The sequence below is a fragment of the Stegostoma tigrinum genome, chromosome 26, assembly GCF_030684315.1.
Source record: "Stegostoma tigrinum isolate sSteTig4 chromosome 26, sSteTig4.hap1, whole genome shotgun sequence".
Classification (NCBI taxonomy): Eukaryota; Metazoa; Chordata; class Chondrichthyes; order Orectolobiformes; family Stegostomatidae; genus Stegostoma; species Stegostoma tigrinum.
The window spans coordinates 49067177-49084456 of NC_081379.1; the positions used below are offsets into that span (position 1 = coordinate 49067177).

A 17280-nucleotide genomic window follows, 5' to 3' on the forward strand; every position below is an offset into this window, starting at 1 on the left:
GATTAAAAGCAGAAGAAAAAGAAAAAGAAAACAAGGGCCTAGCAAAAGAGAGGGAGAAAGAGAGAGAAGTGAGACAGAAAGTGAGAGATTTTGAACTTCATTGAGAAAGTGGAAAGTTGGCTTAAAAGTGTCAAGAAAAGAGGAGGACACTTGATGGGGAAAGTGATGAAGGGCAAACCCATCATATACAAACGCTTGATGGGGATCTGTTACTGAAGCGTTACTGAAGTTTGATGAGATGGACATAGAAACCCTTTCTTATTTCATTTGGGAAAGTGGCTAAACAAATGAAATGGCCTGTAACCATGTGGGTATTGTTGATTCAGAGGCTGAATAGATTGAGGCTATTTTTTATAGAGTGCTGGAGGTTGAGGGGTGACCTTACAGATGTTTATAAAATCATGAGGGGAAAGGATAGGATGAAAAGCCAAGATCTTTTCCCCGAGTGGGGGAGTCAAAACTAGAGGGCATAGGTTTAAGGTGAGAAGGGAAAGATTTTTTAGGGACCTAAGGGGCAACTTTTTCAAGCAAAAGGGTGGTAGGTGTATGGAACAAGCTGCATGAGGAAGTGGTGGTACAATTCCAACATTTAAAAGGCATCTGGATGGTATATGAATAGGAGGGTTTTAGAGGGTTATGGGCCAAATGCTAGCAAATGGGACTAGATTAATTTAGGATATCTGGTCGCCATGGACAAGTAAGACAGAAGGGTCTGTTTCCATACTGTACATATTTAAGACTCGAAAGTAGGCAGAGCTAATAAGGTAGTTACATCGCTATCAGAGGAGGTATCTGGGGAGTAGGATGAGATGAAAAATGCCATCTAAGTGCATATGAACTAGTGCCAGAAGCATACGGATGTTTTAGAAATCTAAGGAGGAAACCTGGGCAAAGGTTCAGACTCTGAAAGAACCAAACAAAGTAACTTTGATATAAGGACATTGAAAATAGATCAAACATATGATGCTCTTATAGAGATAGTTATTTTGGAGGAGTTCAAAAATTCATTTCCTGAAATGGTGGGAACTCATGTGGAGGAGCAGAGAGTTAAAACTGCACGATTAGCAGCAGAAATAACAGATGATTATGAGCTCATTCATAAATCAAAGTGTGGCTTCCGCCATCAATGCCAATTTGTGAGGGATAGAAATTGGGGAAAAGAGAGAACTTCAGGTAGTAAGGTAGTAGGAGATCTCATTGAAGATATTAAATATAGTTTAAAAGATAGCAGGAACTGCAGATGCTGGAGAATCTGAGATAACAAGGTGTGGAGCTGGATGAACACAGCAGGCCAAGCAGCATCAGAAGAGCACAAAAGCTGATGTTTCGGGCCTAGACCCTTCTTCAGAAATTTCTGAAGAAGGGTCTAGGCCCAAAACGTCAACCTTCCTGCTCTTCTGATGCTGCTTGGCCTGCTGTGTTCATGCAGCTCTACACCTGGTTATCTTAAATATAGTTTACCACAGGTTAAAAAAGAAACCCATAAGGAGGGGGTGAGAAGTAAAAACCCTCAGGTGTTTTCACTGCAATAAGATAATATGTGAAGTCGCAGCATTGAAAAGCACTGGGAAAATGGAATGTGGCAAAACAAGATAAGCCTTATTAAACTGTTAACGGAGATTCCAGTGGAAGGTAAGGAACTGCAAAAGAATGTCCAACCTAGTCAGGGGGTTGGTTAATGAGAAAGTACTAGATCTTCTTTAAAGAATTTACCTGTGCGGATAAGGTTTACTCATGTGTACCAGCAGGAGTAGGTAAACATTGAACATAGAACATAGAAAAGTACAGCACAGTACAGGCCCATCGGCCCACGATGTTGTGCCATGGAATAATCCTAATCCAAAAATAAAATAACCTAACCTACATTCATCTCAATTCACTGCTGTCCATGTGCATGTCCAGCAGTCGCTTAAATGTCACTAATGACTCCGCTTCTACGACTACCACCGGTAAGCTATTCCATGCGCTCACAACTCTCTGGGTGAAGAACCTCCCTCTGACGTCTCCTCTATACCTTCCTCCTAACACCTTAAAACTATGACCCCTCCTGGCAGTCAATCCTGCCCTGGGGAAAAGTCTCTGGCTATTGACTCTATCCATGCCTCTCATTACCTTGTACACCTCGATCAGGTCACCTCTCTTCCTCCTTCTCTCCAGAGAGAAAAGTCCAAGCTCAGTCAACCTCTCCTCATAAGACAAGCCCTCCAGTCCAGGCAGCATCCTGGTAAACCTCCTTTGCACCCTCTCCAAAGCCTCCACATCTTTCCTATAATAGGGGGACCAGAACTGGACACAATATTCCAAGGGTGGTCTCACCAGGGTTTTGTAGAGCTGCAGCATAACCTCGCAGCTCTTAAACTTGATCCCCCTGTTAATGAAAGCCAAAACACCATATGCTTTCTTAACAACCTTATCCACTTGGGTGGCAACTTTGAGGGAGCTATGCACTTGAACACCAAGATCCCGCTGTTCCTCCACACTGCCGAGAATCCAGCCTTCAATCCTATATTCAGCATTTAAGTTCGACCTTCCAAAACAAGTTAAAAATTTTAAGAGGTAAGGTGCAAATCAAACTCTGATGGTGAAAGATGGGGAAGTATGTACTTTGGAAGGAGTATTGTCAGAGAAAGTGGTAATGGAGTTCACAGTGAGAAGAACAGTGCTCCGTTGTATAAAGTGAGGTTGGAGAGTCAGTGAAAAGTAGCAAAGTGGTGATAGGAGCAATAGAGAAATTCTCTGTTCTGGAGCTACAGGTTATCTTTGGGAATGTTATAGCTGCATCATAGGTGGGAGTGAAGCCTGCTGTGGTTGAAAAGCCTGTAGAAAATCAGGCAACTGAGATGTTACAGGAAGTATATCCTGGGATTTTTCGTGACTATGTGGTAACAAGGTCATAAAGCTACAGGTTGAAATGGAAGGAGAAATCAAAGAAGAAAGACAACGAAGCTGAAGTTCAATTTATCAGAAAATGTGTTGACCTATGAGAAAAAAACAAGATCAGTTGGAGGACAAAGTGAATATTTTTAGCTCAGACAGGTTGGTTGAATTACAACAAAAGATGAAAAAATAAAGCAGCTTTTTCAAAAAGCATACATATAAGAAGCATCTGAGTGTATCCCAGAATGTAACTTCTTAAAAATGAAATCTTGATGTGGAAATGGACACCATTACATTACAGGCAGATGAAAAATGAGCAGAAGTTCATCCAGTTGTATTACCAGTGAGTAATAGAGAGTAAGTGTTGCAGGTAGTAGTGCATCATGTAGACAATACACACTGCTGCTAAAAGCAGCGATGGTGGAGGGAATGTATATTTGTGGATGGGATGCCAATCAAACTGGTTACTTCGTCCGGGATGGTGAGAAGTTTCTTGAATATTGTTGTAGCATGCTTTGTAGATGTGGACAGACTTTGGGGAGTCAGAAGGTGAGTTACTTGTTGCAGTAGTCCTAGCTCTGGCCTGCTCTTGTAGCCACTGTATTTATCTGGCAGGTCCAGTGTAATTTCTGGTGAATGGTAACCCCTAGGATGTTGATAATGAAGGATTCAATGATCATAATGCCATTGAATATCAAGAAGCGATTGTGAAATTCTCTCTTGTTGGAGATGGTCATTGTCTAGCACTTATGCAAGTAACTTTAATCTCACATTTCAGCCCATGTCTGTATATTGTCCAGTCTTGCTGCATTTGAACATGAACTGGTTCAGTATCTGAGGAATCATGAATAGTGCTGAACATTGTGCAATCATCAGCTAACACTTCTGACCTTACCATGGAGGGAATGTCCCAGACACCACCATCACCGTCACTGGATATGTCCTGTGCGACTGGTAAGACAGACCCAGCAAAGTGGGCAGTACAGTGGTATACAGTTGGGAGGGAATTGCTTTGGGAGTCCTCAACATTGACTCCGGACATGAAGTCTCATGGCTTCGGGTGAAACATGGGCAAGGAAACCTCCTGCTGATTACCACATACCGTCCTCCCTCAGCTGATGAATCTATATTCCTCCATGTTGAACAGCACTTAGAGAAGGCATTGAGGGTGGTAAGGGCACAAAGCGTACGCTGGGAGGGGGATTTCAATGTCCACCACCAAGAGCAGCTCAGCAGCAGTACTACTGAGCGAGTTGGTCGGGTCCTAAAGGACATAGCTGCAAGACTGGGTCTGCGGCAGGTGGTGAGCTAACCAACAAGAAGGAATAACATATTCTTCCTTAGAAATTTGCCAGCTGCAGTTCCATCTCTCCATGACTGTTTCGGTAAGAGTGACCATCACACAGTCCTTGTGGAGACGAAGTCCCACCTTCACAGTGAGAACAACCTCCACCATGTTGTGTGGCACAGATCTAGCAACTCAAGACTGGCATCCATGAGGCGCTGTGGGCCATCAACAGCAGCAGAACTGTACTCCAACACACGCCCTCAAGCTCGGCATATCCCCCACTCAACCATTACCGTCAAGCCAGTGGATCAACCTTAGTTCAATGGAGAGTGCAGGAGGGCATGCCAGGAGCAACACCAGGCATGCTTGAAGATGAGGTATCAACCTCATGAAGCTGCCAAACAGGACTAGTTGCATGCCAAACAGCGAAAGCAGCAAGTGATAGACAGAGCTGAGCAATCCCGCAACCAACGGATCAGGTCTAAGCTCTGCAGTCCTGCCACATCCAGTTGTGAATGGTGGTGGACAATTAATCAACTCACTGGAGGAGGAGGCTCCACAAATATCCCCATCCTCAATGATGGAAGAGCCCAGCACATCAGTGCAAAAGATAAGGCTGAAGCTTTCACAGCAATCTTCAGCTAGAAGCGCTGATCCATGCCGAAAGGACGATCCATCTCAGCCTCCTCCAGTATTTCCCAGCATTATAGATACCAATCTTCAGCCAATTTGATTCACTCCACATGATATCAAGAAATGGTTGAAGACACTAGACACTGCAAAGGCTACGGGCCCTGACAATATTCCAGCAGTAGTACTGAAGACTTGTGCTCCAGAACTTGCTGCTCCCCTAGCCAAGCTGTACCAGTACAGTTACAACACTGGTATCTACCCGATAATGTAGAAAATTGTCCAAGTATATCCTATACACAAAAAGCAGGACAAATCTAACCCAGTCAATTACCACGCCATCAGTCTACTCTCAATCATCAGTAAAGTGATGGAAGGTGTCACCAACAGTGATATCAAGCAGCACCTGCTCAGCAATAACCTGCTCAGTGACACCCAGTTTGGGCTCTGCCAGGGCCACTCAGCTCCTGACTTCATTACAGCCTTGGTTCAAACATGGACAAAAGAGCTGAATTCCAGAGGTGAGGTGAGCGTGACGACCCTTGATATCATGGTTGCATTCAACCAAGTGTGTTGTCAAGGAGCCCGAGCAAAACTGGAATCAATGGGTATCAGGGGACAAATGCTCCAGTGGTTGGAGCCATTCCTGACACATAGGAAGATGGTCATGGTTGTGGGAGGTCAATCATCTCAGCTCCAGGACACTTCTGTAGGAGTTCCTCAAGGTAGTGTCCTAGACCCAACCATCTTCAGCTGCTTCATCAATGACTTTCCTTCCGTCATAAGGTCAGAAGTGGGGATGTTACTTTACTCAATATTCACAATGGCAGTGATAACTCCCTCTTACTCTCTTTCTCTCTGGGACTGAATGTTTACATGGCTGCAAACCCTTCCATTATCTGTGCATCATTCCCCACTGCCAAACTAGCTTAAATTCCTCACTAACACCACCCATTGACCATACATACCCACAGCAGGATGTCAAATCCTCTTTTGGTTTTGGTGCAGCTCAACATGATCCTACAGGATCAACCTTCTTCAGAAACAGATCCATAGATCCAAGAATCTAAAGCCTTCTCCCCCTACTTCACCTCTCTAGCACAGGGCACTGCAAGCAATCCAGAGATTACAACGTGTGAACTATGATCTCTGACTGTTCACTGTTCCCCTTCACAATGCTCCACGGCCATTCAGTCACATCCTTGCCCCTGACACAGAGAGCCAGCACACCATCATCAAGTCATGTCTCTACAATTGAGTCTCCTATTTTTCTTCCTCTTCATCTACAGCTGGGCATCTGGCTGCACTCCCCAGAGCACCTGTCATGCTCATTGTTTTCTAATGCAAAAAAATTGTCCTTGAGCGAGATGCTCTTTTGACTTTCCTCCTATCTGCCCAACTTCTTTCTTCTGGCTGATAGTCACCCATTCCCTCCCGAATTGTACTTTCTTAGGCTGGTGGGGTGACCACATCTAAAGACATGCTGTTCACTTAATTCGCAGCCTTGCAGTTTTACAGCTGCACCTCCAGCCGATGCTGAAACTCCAAAGTGCTCAGACTGAACAAATTGGTGGCATTTCCTGCAGATGTGGTCATCCAGGCTGCCTAGAATGTCCAAGATTCCCCACACACTGCAGGCCACGCAACACACAGGAGCTCCCCGTCATACCTAAAATACTCTTACCCTAAATTTAGGCCAAGTGAAAAAAAATTCAGTTTTGTTAAAAATAGAACTCTTAACTTTCCTTCATGTTTTTCTCCACTTTAAGGCTGCAACTTACAGACTATCAACTGATCAAGTGTCTGCAGATTTTTTTTAACTTACAGACAATATTTGCATTAGGGTTAGCTGCTGACTGACCTCTCTTACGCGCACTAGTTTTTTGGCTCTGATATCCTGTGTAATCCCTATCTGCGTAATTTTCACCAGCTCTTTCATTTGAGAAACCTATACTGCTCTAATTCCCAACTGTTTCACAAACCTAATTTGATTCATTCGACAATTGCTGGTCATGATTTTGGCAGCTTTGTCCCAAACTAGAATTTCCTCTCACATTTCTCCATATCTCCCTCTTTTTTAAGATGCTTCTTATGACTTAATTCCTAGATTGAGGAATTGTATCTATATCACTTTCCATGGTTGTGTCAAGAACATGTCTATTGATATCGCTCGTTCAGTGCCTTATAGAATTTCTTTACAATCAAACACTACGCAGTTCTTAAAGTTTTCTACCAAAACCATGTAAAAGGTTCTCCGTAACATGGGGAAACTACTCACCTCTTGGCAAAACCGTGTTGTTGGACCATCTTCCGCAGATTCAGCAAATTCTGTCCATGGCAATTTTTCCCTGGTACAGAAAGCAAATGGCATGGCTACGAAAAGAAATACAGCAATGAGTTCTGATGAAGATATATAGAGTAGAACACTGCTCCAAATAAATGTTCAAAAATACATGTAGAATATGTCAGATACCCAGAGGAGGGATTCAATGGGTGGGGATGGGGTGAGGTGATCTAAGAGAAACAAAGTTAATGCTTTCAGCTGAATATGACTCTCATCCACAGCTGAAGGAAGCTTGGATAACAAAGTGTGGAGCTGGATGAGCACAGCAGGTCAAGCAGCAACTTGGGAGCACAAAAGCTGACGTTTCGGGCCGAGACCCTCTCAGCCCGAAACGTCAGCTTTTGTGCTCCTAAGATGCTGCTCGACCTGCTGTGCTCATCCAGCTCTACGCTTTGTTATCTCTTATGAAGGAAGCTTGGGTTTGATGCTGTTAAAAGTGGCAGAGGAGAGCAACAGGGAAGGTCTGAGATAAAAAATTTAAAATTGATGATTAACTGGGGGCCTAGGTCAAGAGCACAGGGATAATGGGTGCAGACAAGAACAGCAGAGGCTTTCCAGAGCCTCCAGTTTTCAAAGGGCAGCAAGGAAATATTTGGAATAGTTTTGGTGCTGTGGAAGGGGCGGAAATCTGATTGGAGGGTTTCAAACTTGGAGCTCTCAAAAAGACATGAACAAATTTGCGAGCTGCCAAAATATTTGAGGGCTTCCGACAGGAATGGGAGTTGGAGAGGGACCAAACATTTGGAAGGACATTGGAGACAAGACTGGGTTTCCAAGAGGAATGATCTTGCAGATTTAGAGAGGGGTCCACTGACAATATTGGCGAGCATGTTTTACAAAGGTTCAGAATACGTTTCTTCCTTTTGTATCCGATCCCACTGCTAATAAATCTGATGAATAAAGATCCTGAAGATGCTGAGCTTAGGCACATGATTGGGTGGAATAGTGACATATCTAAATCCTGCCATCTTCCTGACACCACCAAAATCAAACTCTGAATGGGAAGACCTGCTATCACACTCTAGCTCATGGAAGACTTGTTTCTTTCCCAGGTTTCTCAACAAGTCTGAGATCACCAATTAGCCCAAAGCCTGGACTGCCACATGCAGGCTGGGTGGTGTCTGAAGGGTTGACCACATGCTACCTTGTTCATTTACTTGGGTGTTTCCTCCAGTTACATCCTCACTTCAGGATTTACCTCACTTTCTGAGCTATGAAGGTTGTGTGCTTAAGTCTGTCACTATTGGGACTATGCCCAAAGGTCATAATGTTCCAGGTCCCAAACTCCATTTTGATGAATGGGAAATGCCTGCATATCATTATTGCATGCCAATGGAGTTACAGACATCTACAGTACAGAATGAGGCCCTGCAGCCCATCGTACCTGTACCAGTCAAAAACAACCACTTAGCTATTTGAATACCATTTCCCAGCACTTTTCCCACAGTTTTGTATGCCTTGGCACCACAAAATAGAATCTGGGTCATAGAATAGTACAGTACAGGTTCATACCCTTCAGATCATCATCTATGTCTGTACTAAGAACAAAGAAAATTACAGCACAGGAACAGGCCCTTTGGCCCTCCAAGCCTGCGCTGATTCAGATCCTCTATCTAAACCTGTTGCCTATTTTCCAAGGATCTGTATCCCTCCGCTTCCTGCCCATTCATGTATCTGTCCAGATACATCTTAAACGATGCTATCGTGCCTGCCTCTACCACCTCCGCTGGAAACGCATTCCAGGCACCCACCACCCTCTGCATAAAGAACTTTCCACACATATCTCCCTTAAACTTTTCCCCGCTCACCTTGAAATCATGACCCTAGTAATTGAGTCCCCCACTCTGGGAAAAAGATTCTTGCTATCCACCTTGTCTATACCTCTCATAATTTTGTAGACCCCAATCATGTCCCCCACTCAACCTCCGTCTTTCGATATGTAAATAATCTGAATCTCCTCAATCTCGCTTCATAGCTACTGCCCTCCATGTCAGGCAACATCCTGGTGAATGTCGTCGCTGCACCCTCTCCAAAGCATCCACATCCTTTTGGTAATGTGGCAACCAGAACTGTACACAGTATTCCAAATGTGGTCGAACCAAAGTCCTATACAACTGTGATAACAAAGTGTGGAGCTGGATGAACACAGCAGGCCAAGCAGCATCTCAGGAGCACAAAAGCAGACGTTTCGGGCCTTCCCTGGCGTCTTCCCTGGACTGCCTATCCCCTCCCTACCTCCTCACCTATACTCTCCTCTCTACCTATCTTCTTTTCTCTCCATCTTTGGTCCACCTCCCCCTCTCTCCCTATTTATTCCAGTTCCCTATCCCCATCCCCCTCTCTGAAGAAGGGTCTAGGCCCGAAACGTCAGCTTTTGTGCTCCCGAGAAGCTGCTTGGCCTGCTGTGTTCATCCAGCTTCACACTTTGTTATCTTGGATTCTACAGCATCTGCAGTTCCCATTATCACTCCTATACAACTGTAACATGACCTACCAATTCTTGTACTCAATACCCCGTATGATAAATGAAAGCATGCCATTTGCCTTCTTGACCACTATATCGACCTGTGTTGCCACCATCAGGGTACAATGGACCTGAACACCCAGATCTCTCTGAACATCAACTTTCCCCAGGGCTTTTCCATTTACTGTACTGACCATGACGCCGTTCTAAACTAATCCGATCTGCCCGCGCAAGCTCTGTATCTCCTCTATTCCAAGCCTGTTCATGAGTTTATCTAAGAGCCTCTTAAACATTGCTAATGTATTTGCTTCTAGCACCTCCCATGGAAGCATGTTCCAGGCAGCTGCCACCCTCTGTTTAAAAACTTGCCCCACAAATCTCCTTTAAATGTTTCCCTGTCACCAAACACGAGGAGAAGTGTATTCCTGTCTACGCTATCTAAACCCACATTATTTTTGACATCTTAGTCATAAGCCTTCCTGCTCCTATGATGCTGCTTGGCCTGCTGTGTTCATCCAGCTCTACACCTTGTTATCTCGGATTCTCCAGCATCTGCAGTTCCTACTACCTCTCTCAATCTCCTTGGCTCCAAGGAAATCAATCCCACTCTGTCTAATCTCTCTTCATAACTAAAATTCTCCAAACCAGGTTACATTCTGGTAAATCTCTTCTGCATCCTTTCCAGTGCTATCTCTTCTCTCCTATCATGTGGTTCAAGAACTCCACACAATACTCAGGCTGTGGCCTAACCAAATTCATATACAGTTCCAGCATAACCTCCCTGTTCTTAAACTTAATGCCTCGGCTAATAAAGACAAGAATTCCATGTGCCTTCTTAACCACTTTACCTATTTGTCTTGATACTTTATGGGACTGGTGGACATGCACACCAAGGTCACTCTGATCCTCAATGCCTCCTAGGTTCCTACCATTCATCATGTTTTCCCTTGGTGCATCTGTCCTGTCCAAGTGTGTCAACTCACATTTATCCTGATTGAATTTCATTTGCCACTGATCAGCACATCAGACCAGACCTATTGCAGTCCAGGGCAATCCTCTTCACTATTTACCAACCCACCAATTTTTGTATCATCTGCAAACAAATTGATCAAGCCTCTTGTATGCAAGTCTAACTCATAAATACAAACAACAAATAGCAACGGCCTCAAACTGATCCCTGCAGGAAGCCACTGGTCACAGACTTCCAGCCAAAAAAGAAACTGCAACCGTCAGCTTCTGCATCCTGCCAATCAACTAATCATGGCTTAATTTTGCCAAATTTCCTTGGATTTCATGGTCTTTTACCGTTGCTATCAGTCTCCCATGCTGTACTATTTGTGGCCAGTGAGGAGCAGCTCTGTGACATCATCACAAGATTGCTCGCGAGTCCTAAAGGCCTTGCACAACAGACCACCCCCTAATCCTGCCAGTTTAGTTGTGGATTCTGATCCTCATGGCCCCATGATATGATTGTTGGAAAACAATGATAGGGTTCATAGTGCAAACTCAGAAAACCAAGGTGTAGATGTCACTCTCCTATCATGAGCTGTGCAAAATGAAAGTACCAAAAACATTGTAAACGGATGCCTAATGTCAGCACCACGACTGAGGACCAACTAATTCATTTGGGCTAATAATGTCAGCAGTGAGGTTAACCTGATTGGGTTCTAGTTTCTGGGTACATCACCCTTCTCTTTTTTGAAAACAGAGGTTTAACATTCACAATTCTCCACTATTCTGGCACCATCTCTGATCTAACACAGATTAGAAGACCCAGGTCTTGTTGAATTCTAGGTTTGAGCCTGTGAAGTTCCACTCTTACTTCTCATCCAGACAGGGTGACTTTGAGGGCTACCAATCTTTTAATTACCTCCTATTTGTATTTACCCTCTCCACAGTATCACTACTTCCACCTTCTTTAATGCTACATTGCATTTTGTTGCACTGGAGAAAAGGGGATATGGTTAAAGCGCTCACTCAGTACTTCAGACATGACCCTGCTTCCACGAAACGGTCCCTGAGTAACGCCATTCTCCCTTTGACTGCTTTTCACTATTTATTCATTTCAAACAAAATAACTCATGGACTTCTCTTAGTTTCCTGTTAATTTACTGTCATACACTCCTCTTTGCCTCCTGTTCACCTCTGTAGTTTGACATGCAGTTTGGATCTCCAATCTATCATGAACTGTACAACTGTCGTTTTTTTATTACATGGGGTGTGAACGTTACTGGCTAGGCTAGTATTTATTGCTTATTTACAGTCTTATTTAAACCTACATCTTCACTCATCTACACAGCTGTGTCTGAACCATTTTCTCTTTGAAGGTCTCCCACTATTTAATAGCTGCTCTGTCTACTGAGTTCTGATTCCAAGCTGCCTGGGCCAGACTCCTTTTTAACTAATTGAGGTATACAAGATAATGAGAGGCATAGATAGAGTTGATAGCCAGAGACTATTTCCCAGGGCAGAAATGGCTAGCACGAGGGGTCATAGTTTTAAGCTGGTTGGTGGAAAGTATAGAGGGGATGTCAGAGGCAGGTTCTTTACGCAGAGAGTTGTGAGAGCATGGAATGCGTTGCCAGCAGCAGTTGTGGAAGCAAGGTCATTGGGGTCATTTAAGAGACTGCTGGACATGTATATGGTCACAGAAATTTGAGGGTGCATACATGAGGATCAATGGTCGGCACAACATTGTGGGCTGAAGGGCCTGTTCTGTGCTGTACTGTTCTATGTTCTATGTTCTATGTAACTCACTGAAGTTAGTTATCTGCATCTGCCAGTCAAGTAATTTATTGCTTGACTACACCTTTTCCTTTTCCATAAATATTCTAAACCTGACATTATTATGATCACTATTCCACAAATGCACTCCCACTATAATACTTGCCTCATTTCTTTCTCCAGAACCAAATCCAGAAAGCCACCTTTCTCATTAATCAAGAAAGTTCACCATTCAGGAATTCCTCTGTTATTAATCTTTATTGTTACTAACCTCGTCTTTATTAGGATAACCAATGCACCCTATTTTCAGTACCTGTAATTCTCACATCTTCCTTATCTCCAAATTTGCTCCTCCACATCCTTCTTACCATCGCATTACCTATAAGGCATATCCGGCTATCTAAAAGTTTCTACTATCATTCCTTAATTCTAACCAAGTAAATTCTTCCTTAGATCCTCAATTACATCATTTTCTCAGTGCTGCATAAATTTACTTGATTAATTCTGCTAACACCCTCACCTTATCATCCCAGAACTTGTAGCCAGAGAAATAGCATAGTACCAGACCCTTTGGTCCAACCCAGACATCCCAATCTGACCTACTCCCATTTGCCTGCACTAGGTCCATTTAACTCTAAATCCTTCCCATTCATATACGCATCCAAATGCCTTTTAAATGTATCCGCCTCCACCATTTCCTCTGGCAGCTCATTCCATACACTTGCACCCTCTGCGTAAAAAAAAACTCTCAAGTACTTTTTTAAATCTTTGCCCTCTCACCTTAAACATATGCTCTCTAGTTTTGGACTGCCCCACCCTAGAAAAATGTAAATCATTTCTGCACCCTCTCAAGTTTAACAACATCCTTCTAATAGAAGGGCAACTGGAATTGTATACAGTATCCCTCCTTTTTGTGAAGTATTCTTTACACGGATGCTATTCCCCCGCGCTCCAAGTTCACATACACTGACCCTCTAATGTTTCATAGATGTGCTAACCTTACCCTCCCCACTTACTTCAACTAATCCCCAAGGCACCAGTCAACATTTTACAAGGACACTTTGCTTCAGTTCTGTTTAGATGCAACTCACCAAATTTAACAGATCTCTCCTGTTTCAAAACTGATTCCAAAACCCTCTATCCAAAAGTCTCATTCTATCCACATATTAACATGATGTCTCCCTACAATTCCTATACTAAGTAACATATGGAACTGGGAAGTCCCATCTTTTGAGCTTCCTCCCAAGTTATGAAAACTGACTACAGAACCTTTAACCTCTTCAAGCTATGTCAATAGGCTGATTTATGCCTTCTCCACTCCCCACCTACAATGCTGTACACCTTCTTCTGTTGTCCTTGAGCCAGGCACAAGGGCAGTGACAATCCACACAGAACTCACATCGGCTGCTGTCTATCCTGATTACTACTGAATCCTCTGTGACTTCTGCATATTTAAAAATACATTCATGGGATGACAGTGTCACTAGCATTCACTGACCTTGCAATTCTATGTAACTGCTGCACACTAATTTGTTCCATGAGTGGAGTCTTCCAGGGGATTTTGCTAAGGTTTGAACCTTTTACAATTTACATCAGTGGCTTAGATCAGGGAGTGAAGGCACGGAAACTAAATGCACAGATAGCAACAAGCTAAGTGGGAAATCATGTTATGAAAAATAATTAAGGAAGTTGCAGAAGAAAATATCGATTGAATTAGTGGGCAAAAATCTGGCCAATCACATATAATGTGGGAAAATGTGAAGTTGCTCACTTTGGAAGGAAGACTGAAAAAATGGAGTATTCAAATAGAAAACAATTGGGGAAATTCAAGGTGCTGAGGAATCTAGTGTTTGTGTACATGCATCACAAATAGCTAGTATATATTCATTTCAAATAAAATAACTCAAGGACTCCCCTTAGTTTCCTGTTAATTTACTGACATACTGTCATACATAGCACATTTTTAAGAAGGCTAATGAGATGTTACCTTTACAAGAAGATTTGAATATAAAAGTAAGGATGTTCTGTTTCAGTTTGAGTGAGGCCCCATCTCAAAAACTGTGTACAGTTTTGGTCTCCCTTTTTAAGGACGGAAATAAATACATTAGAGGCAGTTCAGAGCAGGTTTACTAGAATAATACCTGGAATGAGAGTTGTCTTATGGGGAAAGGTTGAACAGTTTGAGCTTGTTTTCACTGAAGTTTAGAAGAGTGCTGACTGGATTGAACAGTACAAGATTCATAACAGTCTTGACAAAGTGGGCACGGGAAGGTTATTTCTCCATGTGGGTGAATACAGTACTAAGGAGGCACAGATTTTAAATTAGGGGTCATTGTTTTAGGGCAGATGTGAGGTTTTTTTTCTCTCTCCGAGGATTGTTCTATTTAGTTCAACTTTGCCTTTAACAGTTTTATTGTGGAAGGGCAAAATGTATCTGCGCAGGATGGTGGGCTGAAGGGCCTGTTCCTGTGCTGTACTGTTCTTTGTTCTTCAATGGCAGTGGAGTTAGGGTCATTGAATAACCAGAGCTGGGTAGATTCTTGTTTGACAAAGGCAATCAAGGTTAATTAGGGGTAGATGAGAATGTGGAATTTGTAATGTAGACAGATCAGTCACGATCTTATTGAATGACAGAGGAGGTTCCAGGGGCCAAATGGCCTACTGCTGTTTCTGGTTGACATGTTCATCTGTATTAGAGATTCCCTGTGTTTTGGCTGGATATTGGCTTGCCTTTTTACGCAGGTCCCTTATTCTATGAAGGGGGATCACTTACTCCAGGCTTCCTGGAGGCAGACAATATTCACTCCACACATGGCAGCCACTTCGACAATATCTGCGATTCGTTTCTGAATTGCTGCAACCTGAGGGTTAAAAAGAAACAGGCCAATTATTTCCTGCAGATCAGAATATCAGCCCATTAAAATCCTACAACAATTTGTAGTTTACAAAAGTTGCCGTCAGTTCAGGCAAAGTGACTGTAAGGTCCCATCAACATGTTCCTCCTGTCCCTGTTCTCATTGAATGGGAACTCTATGAATGAAAAACAACTATCGATCCCCTGTGATTAATCTTCCCATTCAATATTGCATTTTCGAAGACTGGCTCCAAGCTGACTTGCCATAGTCTCATATACAGGTATCATTACTTCTATTTGTCAAAAAATACAATTTCACCCCCTTCCCTAATACACAGTGCTCAAACTAAGACTGTCTCTTTTTTGGCAGGAAGAATCAAAAGTAAGCATGTTATCTAAACAATAAGAGATTGCAAAGCTCTGAGATGTACAGGCATCTGATATCCCAGTACTTGAAATGCATGTCGTGAGTATGCAGGTACAGCATGTAATCAGGAAAGCTAATGAAATGCTACGTTTTATTGTGAGGAGAATTGAATGCAAGAGTAGGGAGTACAATACAATATAGTATTGACTTCCTCGTGTGTAAATGCATTAGAAGCAATTCAGAGAAGATTTGCTAGACAAACACCTAGAATGGGCAAATTGTCTTATGAGGAAAGGTTGGTCAGACTAAGCTTCTATCTGCTGGAGTTCAAAAGAGTAAGCGGCAACCTGATTGAGGAATCTTGACACGGTGGAAGTGGATATTTCTCACTGTGGGAAAGTCTAGAACTGAGGGAGTCACTGTTAAAAAGTCATGCCTTACCCATTTGAGATGAGTTTAGCTTTTTTTTCCCATTCAAAAGTCTTTAGAACTCTGCTTCCCAAGACGCGATAGAATTAGAGCTTGGAAAATGTTTTGGTCACAGGTAGATAGACCCCTGGTAAGTAAGGAGGTGAAATGTCATCAAGGATAGACAGGAATTGGGACAATCAGATCATGTAAAGTTTTTGATAAGATTTATAGCTCAGGTAGACATGCTCACCGAGCTGGTGTGTTTGGTTGAAAACATTTTGTCACCCTGCTAGGTAACATCGTCATGTACCTCTGGTGAAGCGTCGACGTTCTGTCCCATTTGTTATTTACATTTCTCAGTTTGCTGGGGTGGTTGACATTATTTCCCGTACTGTTTCTCAGTGATTTGTCCACAGGGTCTAATTCAATGTGTTTGTCAATGGAGTTCCAGTTGGAATACCAGGTCTCCAGGAATTCCCTGGTGGGTCTCTGTTTGACTTGTGCAATTATGGATATGTTGTCCTCGTCAAATTCGTGTCCCTTGTTATGCATGTGTTGTGAGACGAGTGAGAATTGGTCGTGTCTCTTGGTGACTAGTTGGTGTTTGTGTGACCATATTGTCAGTTTACTTCTGGTTTGGCCTAAGTAATGTTTCTCACAGTCTTTGCATGGTATTTTGTATATTACACTGGTTTTGCTGGTTTTGGGTTTGGGACCCTTTACAGTCATCAGTAAGGGTGGCAAGGTGGTCATTGATTTGTGGGCTACTTTGATACCTAGGGGTCTGAGTAGTCTTGTGGTCATCTCTGCAAAGTCCTTGATGTACGGTAGGGTGGCTAGTGATTTTGGCCGTATCATGTCTTCTTGTTATGGTCCGTCTCAGAGGTAATGGTGAATTGTGCTTTTCACGTATCAATTCCTTTTGGAGACTCCACATCAGAGTTCTTGTTCTGTTTTGCATAGTTTTGGTTGCTGCAATATGTTGCGTCTTGTTTAAACAGTGTCCTGATGCAGCTGCATTTGCGGCGCTGGAGTGGTTGCTAACGTAATTGAGTATCTGGTCCTTAAGTGTGGTCTTTCTACATACGCTCCCCCATTGATTTTGCATTCTACCATTACATCCAGGAAGGGTAGTTGGTTGTCGTTCTCTTCTTCTCTCATCAAGTTTATCCCAGTAAGGATGTTGTTTGCGTGTTGGTGGGTTTCCTCTCCTTTAGTGCGTTTAGCAGTCACAAAGGAGTCATCTACATATCAGACCCCCAAAGTTTATGTTGTACACTGGGGAGCACTATCCATTCTAACCTTTGCATTACTGCTTGTG

The 17280-nt window shown here is 43.0% G+C and overlaps 1 protein-coding gene across 6 annotated transcripts in view; it reads right to left on the reverse strand.

Annotated features, from left to right (window-relative positions):
• upb1 (ureidopropionase, beta) overlaps positions 1–17280 on the reverse strand; it is a 128941-nt gene that overhangs the window by 81090 nt on the left and 30571 nt on the right. For all 6 annotated transcript variants that reach the window (XM_048555840.2, XM_048555837.2, XM_048555841.2 and 3 more), the window contains exons 3-4: positions 15101–15188; positions 7074–7168 (exon numbers count right to left, since the gene is read on the reverse strand). In XM_048555840.2, coding sequence (XP_048411797.1) covers positions 7074–7168; positions 15101–15188 — 183 coding nt within the window. The remainder of the gene's footprint in view (positions 1–7073; positions 7169–15100; positions 15189–17280) is intronic.